The following is a 23,992-nucleotide window of genomic DNA, read 5'->3' as shown; positions in this document are numbered from 1 at the left end:
CTGATTGGACCAGTGTACTTCACTTTCTTGAAGTGCGGCTCCAGCTGTTGTCTGTAGCACATCTCCAGGACAGCAAGTTATCTCTTTAGTCTTTCCTGCCTTTTCTTACAAGGAAGCACCCCATTGCCCCCCCCCCCCCCCCCCCCCCAGATCAGGCATGAAAATAGGAAAAAGGTGTACTGACCTGTGAAGAAAAAAAGGAAAAATAGAAACGGTGAACAGTCTAAGAACAAGTGCAATAAAGAGCAGCCTAAAACAGCAATGGCATCCTAGGTAAAGGGTCGTGTTGTTGAACTGCCAAGCGGGTAAGTCATATTCAAAGCACCCTCACGCCATTCATTTTTTTCTCTCCCACAACATTATGAACTGTCTGTCTGGTTATTGAAATGTTTGTTTTCTTTCTGAGTCATACTACACATTGGTTATAGAATATGAGTCACGTGGTAAGAATATGTTACCGTCACAAGTAAATGTGATGAATACTGAGAGCAGGTGAGATACGACATAGACGTCTCACAGAAATGAAGACAACAAATAAACAGGTGTGAACTATGTTACAACAAAGAAATTCAGGAGTCAAGATGTCCAAAATGGAATGCAACTTCAAAAACGTTAAAAACATATGTTTTGACAGAACACAGAGAATCTGTGTGATTGTGAAACTATTGTGTTCATTTATTGCAGCTTATGTGACAAACTATAGTGTTTTCATGATTTCCTTGGGATTGATCATATTCACATTCATACAAACACCTGTATCGGGCAAGGAGGCATATCTCACCCACTCACCAGTCTTACAGATTAGGTGTGTTGATAAGTGATTCTGTTACATGACACATGTACTGTAAATGATGCCATCTATGACACACCAGACATATTTTCTGGTGGTGGCATCAGTTGACTTGTCACCTTGTCATCAAATGTTTGTGGTTCCCATTTGAAAGTCACTCCCTTTTTCGGCTGCTAATAGAGTAGTTGCACAGAATCAACTGTCATTATAGGTCCCTGCTGTACACTTCGCTGTTGCAAATGGACATCACACGACAATACAGACACAAATTTCAATAAAGCGAACAGTGAAAAAAATAAAATAAATAAATAAATAGGCATGAAAGAGTTTTGAACACAGCTCGCCCGCTTAGCAGTCCAACACCGTAAGCACTTAACCATAATGCTCTACTAAATCTGGTGGTGGTGGGGTGGGGGAGTTTCCTTCGTTTGTAGTATATATTACGTAAATTTTGTGTGTGTTTTTGTATTTAAAAGGTTTAATCTCGTGTTTTGTAAGTGTTTTCTTACAAGGGAACCTCCCCATCGCACCCCCCTCAGATTTAGTTATAAGTTGGCACAGTGGATAGGCCTTGAAAAACTGTTCACAGATCAATCGAGAAAACAGGAAGAAGTTGTGTGGAGCTGTGAAAAAAATAAGCAAAATATACAAACTGAGCAGAGCATGCACATGATAAGCCACTTCAAGGACAATGCAAGCTTAGGAGTGCAGTGGTCCCGTGGTTAGCGTGAGCAACTGCGGAACGAGAGGTCCTTGGTTGAAGTCTTTCCTCGAGTGAAAAGTTTAATTTTTTATTTTCAGACAGTTATTATCTGTCCGTCACTTTTTTGGGAGTGATTATCACATCCACAAGAAAACCTAAATCGGGCAAGGTAGAAGAATCTTTTTACCCATTTGCCAAGTGTACAAGTTAGGTGGGTCGATAACATATTCCTGTCATGTGACGCACATGCCGTCACCAGTGTCGTATAGAATATATCAGACGTGTTTTCCTGTGGAGGAATCGGTTGACCTATGACCTTGTGATCAAATGTTTTCGGTTCCCATTGGAGAGGCACGTCCTTTCGTCTACTAATCGCACGGTTTTGCGGTGCGGTTGCAAGACACAGACACTAAACTTATTACAGTGAACAGAGACGTCAATGAACGAACGGGCAGATTATAACTTTGCGAAAATAAAAGAAAAATCTTTTCTCTCGAGGGAAGACTTGATAACTTTACGAAAATAAAAGAAATAAACTTTTCTCTCGAGGGAAGACTTGAACCAAGGACCTCTCGGTCCGCAGCTGCTCACACTAACCACGGGACCATGGCGCTCGTGAGCTCACATTATCCTTGTAGTTGCCTATCTTGCGCATGGACTACTCAGTTTGTATATTTTGCTTATTTTTTTCATAGTTCCACAGAACTTCTTCCTGTTTTGTCGATTGATCTGTGTACAGTTTTTCAAGGCCTATCCACTGTGCCAACTTATAACTAAATCTGAGGGGGGTGCAATGGGGAGGTTCCCTTGTTAGTAGTATATATTGCTCAAATTTAGTCTGTGTTTTTATATTTAAGACGTTTAATCAGACGTAAATTCAGGCAGTCTGTAGTCCAGTTGAGCCGGCCGTGGTGGCCGTGCGGTTCTAGGCGCTGCAGTCCAGAACTGCGAGACTGCTACGGTCGCAGGTTCGAATCCTGTCTCGGGCATGGATGTGTGTGATGTCCTTAGGTTAGTTAGGTTTAAGTAGTTCTAAGTTCTAGGGGACTGATGACCTAAGATGTTAAGTCCCATAGTGCTCAGAGCCGTTTGAACCATTTGTAGTCCAGTTGTCATTTCTCCTAAACAACCAGATACACAGTTCAGTGCCCATTAGTGAAACGTCGGGGGGGTAACAAGTTGCAAGTTGCATATCTGGGTGTGTCAGCCTTTATTTGCTTCAGCTAGTGTTGCTAGGATGGGTCCGATGTGTGCATACTGTGTGTGGATGCAGGAGGAGCTGGTTGCAGTTCGCAAACAGTTGAATGTAGGTTTGGCTACAATCAGCTGCCTTCAGGCTGCTGTCTTGGGGTGTAGCATTGGTTGAGGAATCTGGTGCGTCACATGGGGCACCGCAGGTATCACTTGTTTCACCCACGGGCTCTGCTGCCAGGGCATCTCCTAGTGTACCCAAGGCAGTGGATCTGCCATCCACAGCAGGATGAGTGACACGTGGTGATGCATTCTCTTTACTCGAGATGGAGGGCCAGTGTGAAGGCTGGGCATGTAGCCCCACCTATTCACCCTGCAAGTGAACAGGTGGCTGTTCCTTCAGCAGGATTCGAGCGGGCAGATATGGACAGAGATTTACTAGTTATTGGGAGTTCCATTGTCAGGTGTGTTATGTAGCCCCTTAGGAAGATAGCATTCAGGCCTGGAAAGAAAGCTAGTGGTGTCTGCTGGCAGGTCTCATCCGAGAAGTGGTTATTGAGGGTGCAGGGTGGACTCGCCCGCAAGTTGTGGCTAATGTCGACACCGGCAATGCCTGTTGCATGGGTTCCGAGACCTTCCTCAATTCATACAGGGGGCTGGTGGAGGTGGTGAAGGCTGCTGGCCTTGTGCACATGGTGCAAGCACAACTTGCAGTTTTCAGTATTGCTTTCAGAGTTGATGGTTTTGAGCCTAGTGGAAGGTCTCAGCCAAAGACTTTGTTGACCCTGTGACAGTCTTGGCTGCAGATTTCTAGACCTGCATTATAGGGTGGGGATTTATGGGCTTCCCTTATAGGTCTTGAGTGCACTACACAAAGGAAGTAGCTACTCAGGTAACAGAATTTTTGTGGAGTGCACATGACAGGTTTTTAGGCTAGGTGGTAGTTTGAGGTTCCCTGGTCAACATCCGCCAGTTGATACACAGATAGGGAAATCAGACCGTGTTCAGAGTAAAGATATGTTGACTGTTGAATTTTATCAGCAAATTGTTGAAGTATTAATACAGAGTTCGCAAAGTTACTGCCTTCCAGGAAAGTTCTCATGCTCAAAGTCTTCTTGGGACAGAGAGGACTGAGAGCTGGCTTAAACTTGAAGTAGAAAGCTCTTGAAGTATTTATCGGAAGGACAGATTAGATGCCGTAGGAGGGAAAGTGTTCAATGTAGTTGATAAAAATATCACTTCCATTGAAGTTGAAATTGAGTGTGACAGTGAAGTTATGTGGTAGCATATAACATGTGTAGGTGAAACTAAGTCAACTTTTCGATCTTTTTACTCGCTGCCATATTCCAGTGTGACAGTTCTAGAGTCATTCAAAGAAAGTCTACAGTCATTATTGCATAAACACCCAGATCATACAATAATAGTTTGAGATGACTTTATCTACCGAGTATAGACTGGGATGTCTATGAATTCATTGCAGGGGATACAGACAGAGAGTCTTGTGAAGTAGTTTTGAACACTCATCTGAAAACTGTCTTGAGAAGTTACTTCAGCAGCCCACACACAATGGAAATATCTTGGACCTTGTAGCTAAAACAGGCTGGACCTTATTGACAGCATCAGTATAGAGATGAGGATTAGTGATCATGATGTCATCATAGTGACTGTTATTACAAAAGTAATAAATCGGTCAAGAAGTCTGGGAGAGAGTTTCTGTGAGAAAGAGCAGATAGGTAGTTGTTAGCATCTCTCTCAGACAAAGAATTGACATCATTTGGTTCTAGTATGATGAACATAGAGGAATTAAAGGCAAAGTTTATAAACAGATTGTGAATTGTGCTGTAGATGAGTATGTGCCTAATAAGAGGACTGGGTGAAGACCCACCATGGTTTAACAACAAAATTTGGAAAATGCTGAGGAAGCGAAGGTTGTTGCATTCACGGTTCACGAGAGAGCACGAAAATGATGACAGGCAAAGGTTAGTAGAGACTTTTGTGTCTGTGAAAAGATTTGTGCGTGAAGCATACAGTTACCACCATCGTACCTTAGCAAAAGCTCTGGTTCAGAACCTGAGAATATTCTGGTGCTATAAACACTAAGCAGGTCTAATCCATCCAGTCACTTGTTGACCATCTCTTCCTGTGACAATTGAAGATAGCAAAACAAAAGCCTATGTTTTAGGATTCCACATTGAAGAAATCATTCAAGCAGAAGAATTGTACAAACTTACTGTCCAACAGACTCTTGTGTGGAGGACAATAGAAATAAGCATCTCTGGTGTTGAGAAAAAAATAAATAACTTGCCAGATCCAGATGGAATCCCAGTTTGGTTTTATAAAGAGTACTCTATGGCATTGACCTCTTACTTAGCTTGTATCCATCATGAACCTCTCACCCAGTGCAAAATCCCAAGCAACTGGAAAATAACGCTTGTGACACTGTATGTAAGAAGGATAAAAGTAAAAGAACAGACCCGCAAAATTATAGACCAATATCCTTGCCTTCAGTTTGCTGCAGAATTCTAGAACATATTCTGAATTTGAATATAATAAATTTCCTAGGGAGCAAAAAGCTATGTCCATGACTCAGCTTGGTTTTAGAAAGCATCACTCATGTGAAACTCGGATTGCCCTTCCCTCACATGAAATACTGTAAACTGTGGATGAAGGGCAACAGGCAGGTTGCATATTTCTAGTTTTCTGAAAAGCTTTTGACATGGTACATCACTGCATACCTCTAATGAAGGTACAAGCATACGGAATAGATTCCCAGATATGTGCGTGGCACAAAGACTTCTTACGAAATAGAACCCAGTTTGAAATTAGAATTATATTAATACCTCCAGCTGCTGACGGGCGTTGATATGTATCAACGGGGACAAGTGAAAATGTATGCCCTGTTCGGGACTCGAACCCGGGATCTCTTGCTTACATGGCAGATGGTCCATCCATCTGAGCCACCAAGGGCACATATGATAGCGTGACTGCAGGGACTATCTCGTGCATGCCTCCCGCGAGACCCACATTCTCACCTTGTACGTCTACACACTACATTCGGAGTGTCCCACCCAAAAACATTCATTACTCATGGAAGACATTCTTACCAAGTCCCATAAAAGTTTGGGGAATGTGTGTGCATCCACACAGAAGAAAAAGGTCATAAACGGTATTGCCAGAACTATATACTTATATGGATAAGGTGTCTGTTCTTTCAGACATGTCCGAAAGAATGGACACCTTATCCATATAAGTATATAGAACCCAGTATGTTGTCCTTGATGGCAAGTATTTATCAGAGACAAGGATATTGTCAGTAGTGCCCCAGGGAAATGTGATAAGACTGCTACTATTTTCTATATATAAATGATCTGACGGACAGGGTGGGCAACAGCAGTCTGCAGTTGTTTGCTGACGATGATGTAGCGTACAGGAAGGTCTCAAAAATGACTGTCTGTGGGATGATTCAAGATTACATAGACAAAATACCTAGTTGGTGTGATGAATGATAGCTAGCCCTAAATGGGAAAAAAGTAAGGTAAGGCAGATGAACAGGAAAACAAATTCGTAATGTTTGGATACAGAATTAGTAGTGTCTTGCTTGATACAGTCAGGTCTGTTAAGTGTCTGAGGGTAATATTGTAAAGCAGTATGATATGGAATGAGCATTGAGGATTGTGCGAGGGAAGGCTAATGGTCAACTTTGATGTATTGTTAGAATTTTAGGAAAGTACGGTTCATCTGTAAAGAAGACCACTTCTAGGATGCTAGTGTGACCTTTGTTTGAGTACTGCTCAAGTGTTTAGAATCTGCATGAGGTCAGATTAAAGGACGACATCAAATCAATTCAGAGGCAGGCTGCTAGATTTGTTACTGGTAATTTTGAACAAGACGCAAGTGTTACGGAGATGCTTCGGGAACTCAAATAGGAATCCCTGGAGGGAAGGTGACATTTTTTCAAGGAACGCTGTCGAGAAAATTTTAGAGAACTGGCATTTGAAACTGACTGCAGCATGAACCTACTGCTCCTAACGTACATTTCGGACAACAAAGGTAAGATATGAAAAATTAGGGCTCACATGGAAGCATATAGACCGTCGTTTTTCCCTCTCTGGGTCTCCAGGTGGAACATGGTTAACTAGTTTTCCCTACAGTGGCTTGCAGACTTTATATTTAGATGTAGATGCAGAAGTACACTCTGTCTACAGTTCCAGAAAATATTCCTTCAAGCAGGTCATTTACATCTACATCTATACTCTGCATACCATTTTGAAGACCACGGCAAAGGGTACTTCCTGTTGCACAACACATTAGGCTTCCTTCATGCTCCATTCACTTATAAAATGTGTGAAGAATTACTGCATAAATGCCCCTTGCCGTCACAGCCCCTATGGCAGTGATAAGTGGGGACTGTAGCATACACCTTTATCTGTCACTTATTACTGGTTCATGGAACTTCGTAAGTAGGCTTTCATGGGATAGTTAATGTTTATCTTCAATCACCAACCACGTCAAGCTTTTCAGTATTTTTGTGACAAACTTGTGATGATTTTTACTGTCCTTCATATAATTCAATATCTCCACTAACTTGAGGTATGTACCCTCCATATGTTCTTGTTGTGGTCTTCAGTCCAGAGACTGTTTTGATGCAACTCTCCGTGCTACTCTATCCTGCGCAAGCTTCTTCATCTCCCAGTACCTACTGCAACCTACATCCTTCTGAATCTGTTTAGTGTATTCATCTCATGGTCTCCCTCTACAATTTTACCCTCCACACTGCCCTCCAGTACCAAATAGGTGATCCCTTGATGCCAGAGAATATGTCCTACCAACCAGTCCCTTCTTCTAATAAAGTTGTGCCACAAATTTCTCTTCTCCCCAATTCTATTCAATATGTCCTCATTAGTTATGTGATCTACCGATCTAATCTTCAGTATTCGTCTGTAGCACCACATTTTGAAAGCTTCTATTCTCTTGTCTAAACTATTTATCGTCCACGTTTCACGTCCATACATGGCCACACTCCATACAAATACTTTCAGAAACGATTTCCAGACACTTAAATCTATACTCGCTGTTAACAAATTTCTCTTGTTCACAAATTCTTTCCTTGCCATTGCCAGTCTACATTTTATACCCTCTCTACTTCAATCATCATCAGTTATTTTTCTCCCCAAATAGCAAAACTCCTTTACTACTTTAAGTGTCTCATTTCCTACTCTAATTCCCTCAGCATCACCCGATTTAATTTGACTACATTCCATTATCCTTGTTTTGCTTTTGTTGATGTTCACCTTATATCCTCCTTTCAAGACACTGTCCATTTCGTTCAGCTGCTCTTCCAGGTCCTTTGCTGTCTCTGACAGAATTACAATGTCATCGGCGAACCCCATGTTTTTATTTCTTCTCCATGGATTTTAATAGCTACTCTGAAATTTTCTTTTGTTTCCTTTACTGCTTGCCAATATACAGGTTGAATAACATCGGGGATAGGCTACAACCCTGTCTCTCTCCCTGCCCAACCACTGCTTCCCTTCTATGCCCCTTAACTCTTATAACTGCCATCTGGTTTCTGTACAAATTGTAAACAGCCTTTCGCTCCCTGTATTTTACCCCTGCCACCTTCAGAATTTGAAAGAGAGTATTCCAGTCAACATTGTCAAAAGCTTTCTCTAAGTCTACAAATGCTAGAAATGTAGGTTTGCCTTTCCTTAATCTATTTTCTAAGATAAGTTGTAGGGTCAGTATTGCCTCATATGTTCCAACTTTTCTACAGAATCCAAACTGATCTTTCCCAAGGTCGGCTTCTACCAGTTTGTCCATTTGTCTGTAAAGAATTTTTGTTAGTATATAGGCCTCCAAATAATTGGTGTCTCCCTGATGATGCAAAAGATCATGTCAGCTGGAAAAAGAGCTAAGAGAGCAAATACCGTTAGACTGTGGGACAAATTCTCAGGAGGAGGAAAAAATAAAGAAAAAAACAGAAGATTATATTCAGTATCTCCAGTTAATCCTATTTGGTAAGGGGTGCATACACTTGAACACTATTCTAGAATGTGTTGCCCAAGCATTTTGTAAGCAGTGTCCTTTGTAGACTGAATGTATTATTCCAGTGTCCTATCAACATAACAAATTCTGTCATTTGTTTCACCTACGATTGAGCCTAGGTGATCATTCCGTTTCATATTCCCACAAATTTTACACTTAGGTATTTGCGTTACTTGACTGAGTCCGGTTGTGACTCATTAATGTAGTAGTCGTAGGATACTATTTTTCTGTTTGGTGAAAGCTACATTTTACAAATTCTGAACATTTAAAACAAGCTGCCGGTCTCAGCACCTATGAAGATATGAGTGGATATTTGTGCAACTTTTTTGCAGATAGTACTTTGCTCAGGATAACTGTGTACTTGTTCTACCATGCATATGCATATATAAGTTTGCATGATTTCTGAGATGAATGGCCAAGGCGTCAGGATACTGACTAAAGAAATGCATCTGTCTTATCCTAGTTCTGACCAAACTCTTGAAAGTCGCGAGCGTCTGTTGATTGCTCATGAATCATAACAACTTCCAAAGTTACTGCATAGTAGAGTCCATGCGGCAATGAGTTGCAGTCATTATCAGTTCAAGACAGGACCAGTTAGGAAGTGTAGTGTACATCAGCTTTTGGGCACACATTCAGCAATACATACTCAAATGTTTCTTAAACTTTTTACTGTACTCAAATGTTTCTTAAACTTTCTATTGTACTCCCATACAGCATGTGAAGGTATTTTATTTCACTAATTTAAGTCATGACAGATGCTGTGCACTTTGATTTTAGAAGCATTATCTGACTGATATAATAAATTTAAGTCAAGACATTAAAACTACCTGTCATGGTGGACTTTTATTCGTTCTATTCACAAAGCAAGAAGAAAACTTCTGTATAAGCAAGTAAATAGTTAAATGTCACCTTCTGTTTTGTATGCCATCCTAATAAAAAAAGTTGTTAAAGAACAGATGTGGCTATGCAGTTATGGGTGGAGACTCACAACTTGTGGAGGTAGTGCTGTCTCGATTTTACCCTAAAACATTCCAAATCAGTTCTTGTGGGTAGCTTCATAAGGGAATCGTCCAGTCCGACATATCAAAATCTACCCTGGAATTTTGTATACAGGAAGGTTACATCGAAAGACATGCAGTATCAGAATTTTAGCTTCTAGGATCCACTGCAAATCATCTGCAAAAAAATGTTGAGGTACTTATTTTTACCACATGAAGAATCGATTGTAAGACTGGTTTGTATAGCCCATCCTGCCTAGTGCACGACTCAGCGAAGAGCCCTTGACGAGAGAGCTTAGCGTAGCACAGAAATCCTGAGTGCACACTTACACATTTTAAACATGTTAACAATGCAAAAAATATCATGTATCATAAATTTTTTGAATAATTTGCAGATCATGTTGATAGCTAAACTGTTTAGGATGTAATAGCGTCAGAGTTGAGTAGCAGAAGAGAAAAAAAATCAAGGTATAGTTCGAGTGTTAAAAAAAACACTCGAACTATACCTTGATTATTTATTACATTACAGATGACTTCCATCAGTCAAGACTTTAATTTGTGGAAGTGAAAGATTTGTTTCACATACATCATTTTGTAACAATTCCTGTTGCACAGCTCTTATTATAATTTTTGAATAATTCCCTGTAATAGTCACAAAGATTCGAAATGTCTATTGAATAATGAAAACAAACATTTTCATTACATCAGGCACATCTGATAAAAGAAAAATTTATGCCTTTAGGCACTTCTCAGTAATTGCTTTTGACAGATTGGGGATGGGTACCATTTTTCTACAAATTGTGTTGTGTACCAGGCATAGTTGATCAAATTCATAAAATGTGGTGATGTAAACTGATAATGCACAAATGACTTATAGTTTAAGAATGCTGTTCTGATGATGATGAATCTGAAATGACAAAGAGCTGTCGGGTATTATATTGCCTTATACTTACCTGAAAAATGTTTTCCATTGCCAGAAAAATTATTTATTGAGAGGATCAGTCACATTAGTTATTCCGGTTGGAATCCGAATTCTGTCAACAGTCTATTCGTATTCCTCCTCAAGGACAGAGAGATCATTGCATCTAGGCCAAACATCCAATAAAAGTGATGAATTATTTTGTGCAACTGGTAAGAAGGTGTTTCGAATAAAATGTTTGAATTTATTCTTTCCCGTATTTTCCCGATTTTGATACATCCATTACAAGATTTTTGCATTTAAACACTCCTTTCTTTTTATTGGGGGTTGTAATTTGCCTTTAGGTTCCTAATGGTAGCTATAAAGCTTCAGAAACAGTAATAATCCATTTATACTTACCTGTGGCATTATTGTATATGAATGTATCATAACATTCATAGATTGTACAACCAACTGTCTTCTTTTTGCCCAGAAATATTACAGTCCAATTTGCATGCAGTTCTCGCGCGGAATTTGACTGACTGTCTTCACATCCAGCAAATTCTAGGATAAAAGTAAGCATCGTCTTCATGTCAGCCCCTTATTTCTCTACAGTATTGCCTATTAAAGTCATATCCTCTACGTGTTGATCTGAAATAAACTGCATAATTTTTTGACTTCCTATTCTGTAGGGTTTGTTGAATCTGCTTAATTAGATTGAAAAACCTTGGAAACCAACCATTTTATTTCACTTGCAATTATAAGGTTCGGTCTCCCACATCTCGTATGGTAATGATGCAGCATCTCTCATGAGCAGTTCTAAATCTTTCAAATAGTTTTTCTTTCACACTTTTGCAAATTTAATTTTAGTGCACATTTCTTACTTCATGTCAGCTTTTTTTTCCATTTACACAGTTCACATTCAAACTTTATTAAATGAAACCATCTTCACACAATGCTCCATTTCGGGTGTTACCTCTATCCTTTGTTTAATAATAAATTCACACCATACTTTCTGTGACTGAAAGCTATTACTGTACATGTTTTCTTTGGGCTGGGAAGGTGTTCTTGTTCTGGACTATTATTGGAACCACAGTCTTTATTCGAGCCACATTTCAGGGAATCCTCAGTTATTACCTTTCTCCCTAAAGTTTCCACAGTTTCCAGTGAAAGGTTGACATCATTTGAATTAATGTCCAAGAAACAGACGGATGCTGTTAGCAGGATGGAGAAAACACAATGAATATTAATTTAGTTTCATCTCCATGTTAACATTTATAAAAATTCACTTTAATTTATGATTGTATTGTGTCGTGTTATCTGTTTACTAATGTTCCATTAGTCAAGTACATGTGCCTGCCATGTTGCACATGTGCAATATGCCACGGCTCCATTAGGGGTGCACATTTATCCAGCTGTCTGGCAGACTATGAATTTAACAATTTTCAATATATTTTAAAAATACTTACAGTGCATCTTGCAGCCAAAATTTTGACAGTATACCTCTTTAGCTGTTTGTTTTTGTATAAAAGAATTTCAGGGCAGGTTTCAACATGTCAGATTGGACTGTTGCCTTGTTAATGTGCCTTTCTGAGGGTTACCTCCGCTCAACTATGCACTGGTGGACTGAATAAGTGTTACTGTCTTGGCTGTATTTTGCATAAACAAGAGACACCCAAACTTTAATAGAACAGTGACTTGCAGAATATAAAGCACCCATAGACTTGGTCATTCTGTTTGGACAAAACACGCATGGAATGGCATTTACACAAATAATGATCACATTGTATTCACATGGCAAATATTCAGCACTGTATTTATAATGTACAGAATTGTGTTGCAATGATGAAAAGAGCCACAGTTTTTGCTCACATTATTTATAAGTAGACTAGCACTGGGAGAAAGTTTATTTATTTTCTTTTTTCTGGATAAGAAATAAAATTATTTGAACACTAACCACTAAGGCCATGTTTGCACTGACCAACATGTTCTTTCTTTTGTCATGTGAAGAGTAAAGGAAGGTAATTCCTATTCAAGGTTTTTACCATCCCTCAAATTAGAAAAGTTGGCTGCCATCTTGGGCACTGACTTTTATAGACTGTATCGAAAACAATATACTGAAGGCGAGAGGCCTGCAGCAAGTGTAATGGGGTCCTACGCACTGTTAAGGAGATGTGTATGTAATTCAATTACACATCAGTGCATTTATAAAATCTGTCTTAAAATTAGGGACCAGCTGGCAAGAAAAGATCATGAGAAATGTAGTTAAAAAGGTTATTAATAGATTTTTCACTCGAGATTTGTGACTTTTTGTGAATAGTCAGTTACCTTGCCAGTAGGTACAATTCTAGTCATGCCAATCTCCCTCCCCTGACATGCCCCACTACATAAAATTTGTTCGAATCTGATTTCTTCAAACTTAAATCTGAAATTTTCAACACATCATTTATCTTCAGAATGTTGAGAATCAAGCTGTATCCTGAAGCTTAAGAAGGGGTGATAATCACTCGCCATGATTCTTTGAAAGCTTCTCACTTGAAATTCCGGCTTTTTTGGCAATGCAGGCAGCAGTGTGTAGATTTGCACCCAGTTTGTGATAATTCAAGTTCTTTGTATCAATTTTGGTATATTGTTGCTTTTGACAACTGTGGAAATTTTGTAGCAAATTAACTAATTGCACACAGAATCGGACATTGCGAAGTGTGCAGAAAAAATGCAAGTGTGCACCTCACAACGTGTAGCATAAAATTGACTGGTTATTAAAAGAACAATGTTTTGCTAGCATTTGCTGTACTGGGTTATATATTGATGGTATTTAACATGGCTGTCAGTGTTAAGGAAAACAGTCCTACGACAGAAGCTAGAGGAGCAGGACTATAAGACAGTTCTGGAAGAAACAATAGAATTCAATTTTAAGTTAAGGAGCTGATATCCAGGTATGCAGCAGGAAATATGTTTCTGGAGAAGGTACCCTCTCTCATGGAAAAATATTATGAGATACCTACTTTTTCTTGTTTTTATTGGTCAATGATCAAAAGATGTTTATTTGATATCAGACCACATCAGTAACAAATTTACTTACTCATCACAAGAGGGCAACTCACGTGGCTTGAACAGGCTGCATTTCTGCAAGATGGGTAATCCTATTTATGCAAGGCTCCACCTTTCAGGCTGTTGTATCATACATGTTCCTTGTTAGTGAAAGCATTCTCCATACCTTCCATTTAAACTTAATTGTGGTTGGTTCATTCACTGAAAGTGGTTACCTGCTCAGAGGTTCGGTATTAAAACATGAAATGAAGTCACTCCTTGACATAATTGAATGAAGTATGCTAAATATGTCCATTGTTGCAAACATAGCATGACTAAACATTAAGTTTTATCTTTTTGATTTTGAGTGCAGACAACAGGTGCTTACTCTGAATTTTCTTTCTGTGGTACTGAGAATAACAGATGGAACTTATGCATGAGTTTGTCTTGATTCTCATCGTCAAGCTCAGAGGTTCAGTCTTGTTTGGCAAGAGAAAAATTGTGTGCATAAAGATTTTAAGTTACACTAAAAAACAAAAAACTGTGTTTAGTGGTAAATGTTTCTGAGGTCCTAGCTTTTATTAGCACTTTCCAACTCTGCAGCTGCCTGTATGAGCATGACTTCTTTCATGTATTAACTTTCAGCTGTGCAAAGGAGAGGTTTAGGTCAGTAACTATTCTGCTTATCAAAATCTATCTTCTGTTTGCGTAAGACATCTAGTTTTGGTTTTCCTTGTAATTTGGTTCTGTTGATTAGCTTCTAGTAGCAAGAACCACTATTTAAATCAATTAGTACTTATCATATATGTCAGCAGCTTAGCCATTTCTCATTTAATCCAGTTAGCTGTCAAAATTTGACAAAGAGAAAAATGCAACAAATATTTATGTTAGGTTATGTGATTTTTAAACTTCAGAAGTTACTTGCTGGGCTTTCCATAAAGCATAATTTTGTGTGTTCTCTGATTTGCTGTTGCTGTACATTTGTGTTTGGTAGCATTAGCTCACAGTTTAACATCTGTACTACCCTCTGAGCAGTTTAGCTGTGTAGATACTGTTCGGTTTTTGTAGTGTGACCTCTGATTACAAATGCACCTATTGTAGCCTAAATTTACATTGATGAGCCAAAACATTATGACCACCTGCTTAATAGCATGTTTGTCATATTTGGAATATAGTACATCACTGATTCTTTCTTATGAGGGTTCCGACGGTTTGTTGGTAGGTTTGTTGAGGTATGTGGCATTAGCTGTCTATGCACAGGTCATTTAATTCACGTGAATAACAAGCCGCATATTGCGTACGCAATGATTGTGCCCAATAGTGATCCAGATGGGTTCTATGGGAATAATGTCAAGCGAATCTGGTCACGAAGACATCAGTGTGAGTCCACTGTAATGCTCCTCAAACCACTGCAGCACGGCTATGGCTCAGAGACATGGACAATTATACTGCTTAAGCAGTATGAAATCATGCAGGTGGTTTGCAGATGTCAGAATGTCTTGATTACTACCATGGGTCCCATACAAGCATAGGAGAATGTCTCCCATAACGTAATACTGCTCCCACGAGCTTGCATCCATGGCATGCTGAACGTTACGAGCTGCCGTTCATCTCAGTGATGACATCTGTGGAAAAGACCATTGACCTTGTGTAGAAAAAATGTGATTCACCCAAAGTGCTGATATGTTTTTATTGATCGGCGGTCGAATCCTAATAATCCTGTGCCCAATGCAGTCATAATTGATGATGTAGGTCAACATGTGAACATGTAGGGTTGGTCTGCTATGGAACTCCATATTCGACGATGTACAATGAACGGTGTGCTCTGGAACACTTGTGCATGCACCAGCATCATGCTCTTTTGGCAGAGATGCCACAGATCACAATCTATCATATGTTACAGAGCAGACAAGCCTCCGAACCGATGTTCTATGTAGAGTCACGGACGTCTAACCATTTAGCACCTAATGGTAGTTTCACTGTCATTCTATCTCTTTCTGTAGACTCTCACGACAGTAGCATGTGAACATTCTACTATCTTTGCTGCTTTGAGATACTCATTCACAGGCTCTGCGTAATAATAATCTGCACTTTGTCAAAGTCACTTATCTCAGTGGAATTCTCTATTTGCAGCCCATATATTTGGTAGGGTGATCCCGCGTCTGTGTCTGCTTTGCTTACATGATGTGCCTGCAGTGGCACCAGGTGGCATCCAGTGTTGCTGTGGGCAGTGGTCATAATTTGTACATCCGAAGGATATTTTATCTTGTTGACAAAAGGCAGACTTAAAGTATTCTTGTTGTAGGAAATAGTTAAAGTGAACTCCTTAAAGAAAGCAAAGTGTGTTTTGCTACGAATTCAACATCACAGTTGTATGACAGGCCCTTCAGAGAGTATCAAATAACACTTGGAGAAGAAGTGGGTACTTATATACAACAAATTCCTGTGCTTCTTAATGATTCCTCCCTCACATCATAAAATATTCCAGAAAAAAAGCTTCTGGCAAAGTAATTGTTATCATTTGTATTGGGCATGTTATTCAGTGAGACTAAATGAGTTTTGAGCTGTTTAGAAATATTACTCCTCGTGTTACTATGCTGTACAGGATGTTTCAGAAAGAATGACCTGATTTCAAAACTCCATATTTATTGATAAAAAAATGCTAGAGAGATGAGATAACTTGCAAAATACTCACAAAATCTGAAAGTTTTAGCTAAAATTCAGTACAAACTTTACACAATCTACCTGCTTTTGGAGAAGTTATGGCAACTGTTATTCTGTTCTTCGTTTGTTCTAAGTCATGAGGTAAAGGGGAGATGAACACACTTTCCTTCACATATCCCTACAAAAAAAAAATTCATGGTGTCGTTTCTGGCAGTTTTGGAGACCAAGAATGCAGGGCAGTGTCTTGGGCTCCTGTGCCCCCTATTGAGCATTGAGGCAGTGCCATTGAGGAACTGAAGGACATTGTTGTGCCAGTGTGGTTGAATGTCATCCTGGAGAAAGATGAAGTCATCATAATTCTCCTGAAGTTGCAGAAAATGCCGTTTCAGTCACTGTGTTTTCCTGTGTGAAGTCGACGTGGACTCTTACCTTTGCACAAGCATCCTCTCTCTTCAAGTTGGTGATACCAGTGATTAATGTTTGTTTGGTGCAAGAGGATCAATGTCAAAACGCCAATGAAAAGCACAATGGGCCTAAATCACTGACTCAGTCTTTGTGAACTGCAGCACACAAAACACCTTCTGCTGAGCAGACGCCATCTTACTTTTGACTGACTGCAAAGACACATTGATGGACATCTAATGGCAATTTTCGTAAACTCTAGGCCACTCCCACTCAAACAACACACATTTCCTTGCCAGCACATCCCATGTTTTGCATTTATTGCCACCCAAAATCAGGCCTATCTTTTTGAAACACTCTATATTACTAATTCACTGTTTCAATTCTGTTACTGCAGCTGTGTTCGCCCAGCAAAGTGAATGAAAATCTTGTTTTATTTAACTTTTTGTTCATTCATTGATTTCAGACACAGCAGATAAGGCCTCAAGTTGCAACGGCACAGGTGCGGCTAATGGCACCTGTCAATGCAGCAACACAGAGTGTAGGTGTGACTACTGTGCCTCGACCTGGGCAGCCAGTACAAACTCACAGAATTGTTGCGGTAAGTATCATTGTATGTTTTCTGAAAAATACCGTTGTTGTGACTCGCCGATTATTCAAAGTGCCGCCGCGCAATTACGCACGTCCTCTACGTGCGGCGCTGTCTGCCAGCCATTCAGCAGCTGCGCCACCTAAGCAGCCAGCCGAGCAGCGGCCGCCAGACTGAGACTCAGTGTTTAATCGAATGCCGACTTGTACACAGGTCAACTTACTCAGTGACTTATATGTGTTGTCCGAAATATCTGTGTTAAATTTGAAGATCTAACAATTGGCGACGAGGTAGTGGATTTTTCCTTTTCACCGTTGACTCCCAGGGTTCCATGGCTACTGTCGAGCAGCTCTTGCAAAATCTCCTTGAACAGCAAATGCTTCTAACAGCGGCGATTCGCGATTTCATCGCGGCATCAAATGTGGGGCGTTTCTCGTCGTTGGCTGTACCTCCTTTTCCACCTTACGACGAGGCGGCAGAAGACTGGTCTGATTATGAAAAACGTCTTCGACAGCACTTCTTGGCATTTCATGTCACGGACGAACAACCATGTAAGTCTCTGTTCCTTTCCTGGATTTCACCTCAAATGTATCGGTTGTTGTCGCAATTGGCTCCTTTGAAGGATCCTGCGTCTTTGTCCTTTGCTGAAATATGCGCCCTTCTGTCTGTCTATTTTCAAAAGCAAACGCATGTGGTAGCCTCTCGTGTTGCCTTTTATCGTTGTCAAAAACAACCAAATCAGTCCTATCGCGCTTGGGCTGCTGAACTTCACGGCCTCAGTCGAAAGTGTCAATTTGTTACTGACGTTCACAAAGAATCCTATGCCGATTTCATGGTACTGGATGCTATTACCCGGTCGGCGCCCGACAAAGAAGTTCGGCAACGTGCCCTTCAGTTGGCGAATCCATCTCTAGATTAATTTCTCTCCATTGCGCAGTCTTTTGAAATTTATCGCGCCGCTGGGGCGCAAATAGAAGCGTGGGGTGACGTCGGGGAAATACAACCTCTGTGCGCTGTTGATGATGCGTGCGGCGCGTCCCCGCCGGTCGACGTGGCCGCAGTACACTCCCACGCGCAGCCTCGGCCTAGCCGTAAACAACCCACTAAGAAACTGCAGCAAAATCCCCGGCAACTTCCTTCATGTCCGCGGTGTTTTACGAAACATTCACGCGAGGATTGTCCCCAACGTTGGGCTGTGTGTCACAATTGCAAAAAGAAAGGTCATGTGTCTTCCGTTTGTAAATCCGACCGCATACACGATGTTCATGAACATGACGATGATTCTGATTCTGTGTTGTCTGTCAATTGCACTTCTTCCCTTTCAGGGAAGTTATTCCTCACTGTCCAAATCCTTGGTCGAGATGTTCGCATGCAAGTGGATACCGGTTCTGCTGCCACTATAATTAATTCTCAGACGTATCTTCAGCTGGGTTCTCCACTCCTGTCCCCTGTCACTCAGCAATTACGGACGTACAATAAACAGAAGATTTCTCTCTTGGGACAGTTTAATGCTGAGGTATCTAAAAAATCCATCGTTCACACTGTTCCCCTATTTGTGGTCGACCAGAGCAACGCAGAAAATCTTTTTGGTTTCGATGCCTTTCGCGTTTTTGGATTCTCCATAGATGACTCTGTCAATATTGTCTCTGACGCTATTCCTTATGCTCAACTGGATTCCTTGTCAACGACATTTTCGTCCCTTTTTTCTCCTGGGTTAGGCCGTGCAAACGACTTTGAAGCTCATATCACACTCAAACCTACTGCTCGGCCTAAGTTTTTTCGGGCTCGGCCCATTCCTGTGGCCCTTCGTGATCGGGTAAAACGGGAGTTAGATCGTCTCACTGCTTCCGGGGTCTTGCATCCTGTCACTTCCAGTGAGTGGTCCTCTGCTGTCGTTGTAGTTGCTAAGCCCAATGGTGATATTCGTCTCTGTGGCGATTTCAAAGCCACTGTAAATGCTCAGTGCCTCATCGACACTTACCCTAAGCCCCGTCCTGAAGAACTGTTCACTAAACTCGCTGGAGGACAGTATTTTTCTAAAATTGACCTGTCGGAAGCTTATCATCAACTTCCTCTCGACGCTGCTTCCCGGCAGTTTCTGGTCCGTAACACACCTCTCGGCCTCTATCAGTACCAATGCTTGCCATTCGGGGTTGCTAGTGCCCCTGCTCTTTTTCAGCGATTCTTGGAACAATTATTGCTCCCTGTCCCGGGGTGTATCAATTACATGGACGACATTGTTGTCACTGGCTCCACCACTGAAGAACATCTTCAAAATCTCCGCACACTTTTTAATGTCTTACAGACTGCCGGTCTTAAGTGTAATCTTCAGAAATCACAATTTTTTCAGGCATCTATCACGTACTTGTGGTTTCAACTCTCTCGGGATGGGATTCATCCGCTTCAACACACTGTTGCTGCGATCGATGCCCTTCCTCGCCCTACATCTGTTAAGGAACTGCAGGCCTTCTTGGGGAAAATAGCATACTATCACAAGTTTTTACCGTCTGCGGCGTCAGTGGCTCAGGCTTTGCATCGCCTGTTGCATAAAAACGTGCCTTTTCACTGGTCCGCGTCATGTGACGCGGCTTTCCGGAAATTAAAGACTATGCTGAAACAGGCCCCGTGCCTGGCTACTTATCGACCTGGCCAACATCTTGTTCTTGCCACAGACGCCTCTCAATATGGGGTCGGTGCAGTCCTTGCGCACCGTTTTTCTGACGGTTCGGAACAACCCATCGCTTATGCCTCCAAAACGCTCACGGAGGCCCAACAAAAGTATTCTCAAATTGAGAAAGAAGCTTTGGCCATCATTTATGCTCTTCATAAGTTTGGTGTTTTTCTCTATGGCTCAAAATTTCATCTTGTTACGGATCACAAACCACTTGTTTCCTTGTTTCATCCATCAACGTCACTTCCCGACAAGGCTGCACACCGCCTCCAGCGTTGGGCTCTTTACTTGTCCCGTTTCAATTATGAGATTCATTTCCGGCCAACGGCTCAACATGCGAATGCTGATGCTTTGTCTCGCCTTCCCTTGGGTCCTGATCAGGCATTCGATAGGGACGAACTTTTGTATTTCCACCTGGATGTGGCCGAGCAGCGGATTGTGGACGGGTTCCCCATCACTGGGGACAGGCTGGTGGCTGCTACGGGTTCTGACCCTACCCTCTCCCGGGTTTTACGCTGTATTCAGAAGGGTTGGCCAGATCGCCCGTCCGCTAAGACTTCTGATCCGTTGCGGAACTAATACACTTTGCGCTACCGCCTCACGGCTAGGGATGGTGTTATCCTCCTCTCCACTGACAATGCTTCTCCGCGTGTTGTGGTACCTGTGTCTTTGCGTGCTTCGGTCTTGCGCCTCCTTCACCAGGGGCACTGGGGTGTGTCTTGCACAAAATCTCTGGCGCGCCGTCATGTGTACTGGCTGGCATTGACTCTGAAATCGCACACATGGTCGCTGCCTGCGGCCCTTGTGTGTCACAGGCTGCTGCCCCGAAGTCATCTTTGTCACCGTGGCCTTCGCCTGAGAAGCCCTGGGAGCTCATTCATGCTGACTTTGCGGGACCCTTTTTAGGTACTTATTGGCCCTCGTAATTGACGCCTATTCTAACTTTCCTTTCATTGTCCGTTGCACGTCACCTACCACCGCGGCAACCACCAGTGCTCTCGCCCGCATTTTTTCTTTGGAAGGCCTCCCGTCTACTCTTGTTACTGATAATGGTCCGCAATTTGCCTCTTCCGACTTTGCGGATTTTTGTGCTCGTCACAGCGTTACGCATGTCACGGCCCCGCCGTTCCATCCACAATCCAACGGTGAGGCTGAACGACTGGTTCGCACATTTAAGACTCAGATGGGGAAACTTCTGACTTCTTCTGCTGCTGATGATGCGCTTCTCCAGTTCCTGGCGTCTTACCGTTTCACCCCCATGGGCAATCACAGCCCGGCTGAGCTCTTACATGGCCGACAGCCCCGCACGCTACTTCATCTTCTGCGGCCTCCCACCTCATGGCTGCGGGTGCCTTCACTTGGCCGGTTCACCGCCGACGACCTCGTCTGGGTACGGGGATATGGCAGGCGGCCAAAATAGAGCCCGGGCCGCATCTTACGACACCGTGGCAGATGCCTGTATGAAATCCAGACGGACACGGGTGTTGCAGTGCGTCATTCGGACCAGCTTCGGCCTCGGGTGCCAGCAACGCCTGTTCCGAATACCACCACACCACCTTTGGCTCTACCTGATGCTCGGGATCTTGGCATCCCTCAATACTCACAACGCAGCCCTCTCACAGTCATCGCGATGCCAGCACCAGAACGGACGCCACCAGGAGACGTGCCCATGCAGGAACCGGAGGATCATCCTCTGTCAGAGTACACCTACTCGCCTCCTCCTCCAACGGATGCCGACACATCGCCCATGTCTCCTGTCATATCAACTGGACTTGCCGCAATGGGCAGATTGGGGCATGGGGCCCCAGCAGATTCGACCCCTACGTCTCCTGTCATCTCGACCCGTTATCATCGGGGACACTTCCGTCCGTACGGGAAACCTCCTCCTCGAGACTTTACGGCAAGTCAAACAACGCCTATGGACGTTCGCCATCTCCAGGACACCTCCATCAAGACCAGTGCAACAATTTCAAAGGGGGGAAAAGTGTTGTGACTCGCCGATTATTCAAAGTGCCGCCGCGCAATTACGCACGTCCTCTATGTGCGGCGCTGTCTGCCAGCCATGCAGCAGCTGCGCCACCTAAGCGGCCGCCACTGAGACTCAGTGTTTAATCGAATGCCGACTTGTACACAGGTCCACTTACTCAGTGACTTATATGTGTTGTTGTGTTGTCCGAAATATCTGTGTTAAATTTGAAGATCTAACAACCGTGATGTGTACTACTCCTTCCGATCTGATCACATAAGTGTAGAAAAGATGTGGAATGATTTCAAAGAGATAGTATTGACAGTAATTGAGAGATATATGCCACATAAATTAATAAGTGATGGTACTGCTTCCCCCATGGTACATGAAATGGGTCAGATTGCTGTTGCAGAAGCAACGAAAAAAGCATGCCAAATTTAAAAGATTGCAAAATTCCCAAGATTGGCAAAATTTTGCAGAATTTCAAAATAAAGCGCGTACTTCAGTGCGAGCTGCCTTTAATAATTTCCACAACGAAACTCTGTCTTGGAATCTGGTATAAAACCCAAAGAGATTCTGGTCATACATAAAGCACAGCAGTGGCAAGACGCAGTCAATACCTTCACTGCGAGATAACAACGGTGAAGTCACTGATGACAGTGCCACTAAATCAGAGCTATTAAACATGGTTTTCCGAAACTCCTTTGCCAAAGAAGATGAAGTAAATATTCGTGAATTCCAATCAAGAACAACTGCCAAGATGAGAAACATAGAAGTAGATATGCTCGGTGTAGCAAAGCAGCTTGAATCACTTAATAAAGGCAAGGCCTCTGGTCCAGATTGTATACCAGTCAGGTTCCTTTCAGAGTATGCTGATACAATAGCTCCATATTTAGCAATTATATACAACTGATTGCTCACAGGAAGTTCCTTACATAAGACTGGAAAATTGGAAAATTACTCAAGTCACACCAATACCCAAAAAGGGAAATATGAGTAATCCGCTGAATTACAGGCCCATATCACTAACGTCAATTTGCAGTAGGGTTTTGGAACATACACTGTGTTCAAACATTATGAATTACCTCAGAGAAAACTGGGTGTCAAATTGATTCCAAATTTTTAGATTTCCAGAAGGCTTTTGACACCATTCCTCACAAGTGTCTTCGACCCAAAGTGCGTGCCTGTGGAATATCACCTTAGTTGTGTGACTGGATTTGTGATTTCCTGTCAGAAAGGTCATAGTTCATAGTAATAGATGGAAAGTGATTGAGTAAAACAGAAGTAATATCCGGTGTTCCCCAGGGAAGTGTTATATTTATATTAACAATACAAGAGACAATCTTAGTTGCCATCTTAGATTGTTTGCAGATGATGCTGTCTTTACCATCTTGTAAAGTCATCAGATGACCAAAACGAATAGCAAAATGATTTAGATAAGATACCTGTAGGGTGCATAAAGTGATAGTTGACCCTGAATAAAGAAAAGTGTGAAGTTATTCACATTAGTACTAAAAGAAATCTGCTAAATTTTGATTATGTGATAAGTCACACAAATTTGAAGGCTATAAATTCAACTAAATACTTAAGGATTACAATTGCAAATAACCTAGATAACATAGATAATATTGTGGGTAGAGCAAACCAAAGACTACGATTCATTGGCAGAACACTTAGAAGGTGCAACAGGTCTGCTAAAGAGACTTCTTACACCACTCTTGCCCATCCTATTCTGGAGTATTGCTGTACGGTGTGGGATCCGCATCAGGTGGGACTGAAGGATGTCATCAAAAAAGTTCAATGAAGGGTGGCTCGCTTTGCACTGTCATGAAATAGGCGAGATAGTGACACAGATATGATACGTGAATTGGAGTGGCAATCATTAAAACAGAGGCGTTTTTCGTTGCGACAGGATCTTCTCCTGAAATTTCAATCATCAGTTTTCTCCTCCGATAGTGGAAACATTCTTTTGGCACCCACCAACATAGGGATAAATGATCATCACGATAAAATTGGCTCGCACAGAAAAATTTAAATGGTTGTTT

At 41.8% G+C, this 23,992-nt stretch overlaps 1 protein-coding gene across 2 annotated transcripts in view; it reads left to right on the top strand.

Moving 5' to 3' along the window:
• LOC126187313 (transcription initiation factor TFIID subunit 4) overlaps window positions 1-23,992 on the top strand; it is a 202,195-nt gene that overhangs the window by 99,395 nt on the left and 78,808 nt on the right. For both annotated transcript variants that reach the window (XM_049928325.1, XM_049928316.1), the window contains one exon: window positions 17,188-17,322. In XM_049928325.1, the coding sequence (XP_049784282.1) occupies window positions 17,188-17,322 (135 nt within the window). The remainder of the gene's footprint in view (window positions 1-17,187; window positions 17,323-23,992) is intronic.

Source organism: Schistocerca cancellata, chromosome 1, assembly GCF_023864275.1.
Source record: "Schistocerca cancellata isolate TAMUIC-IGC-003103 chromosome 1, iqSchCanc2.1, whole genome shotgun sequence".
Classification (NCBI taxonomy): Eukaryota; Metazoa; Arthropoda; class Insecta; order Orthoptera; family Acrididae; genus Schistocerca; species Schistocerca cancellata.
This window is presented reverse-complemented; position numbering and strand designations above follow the sequence as displayed.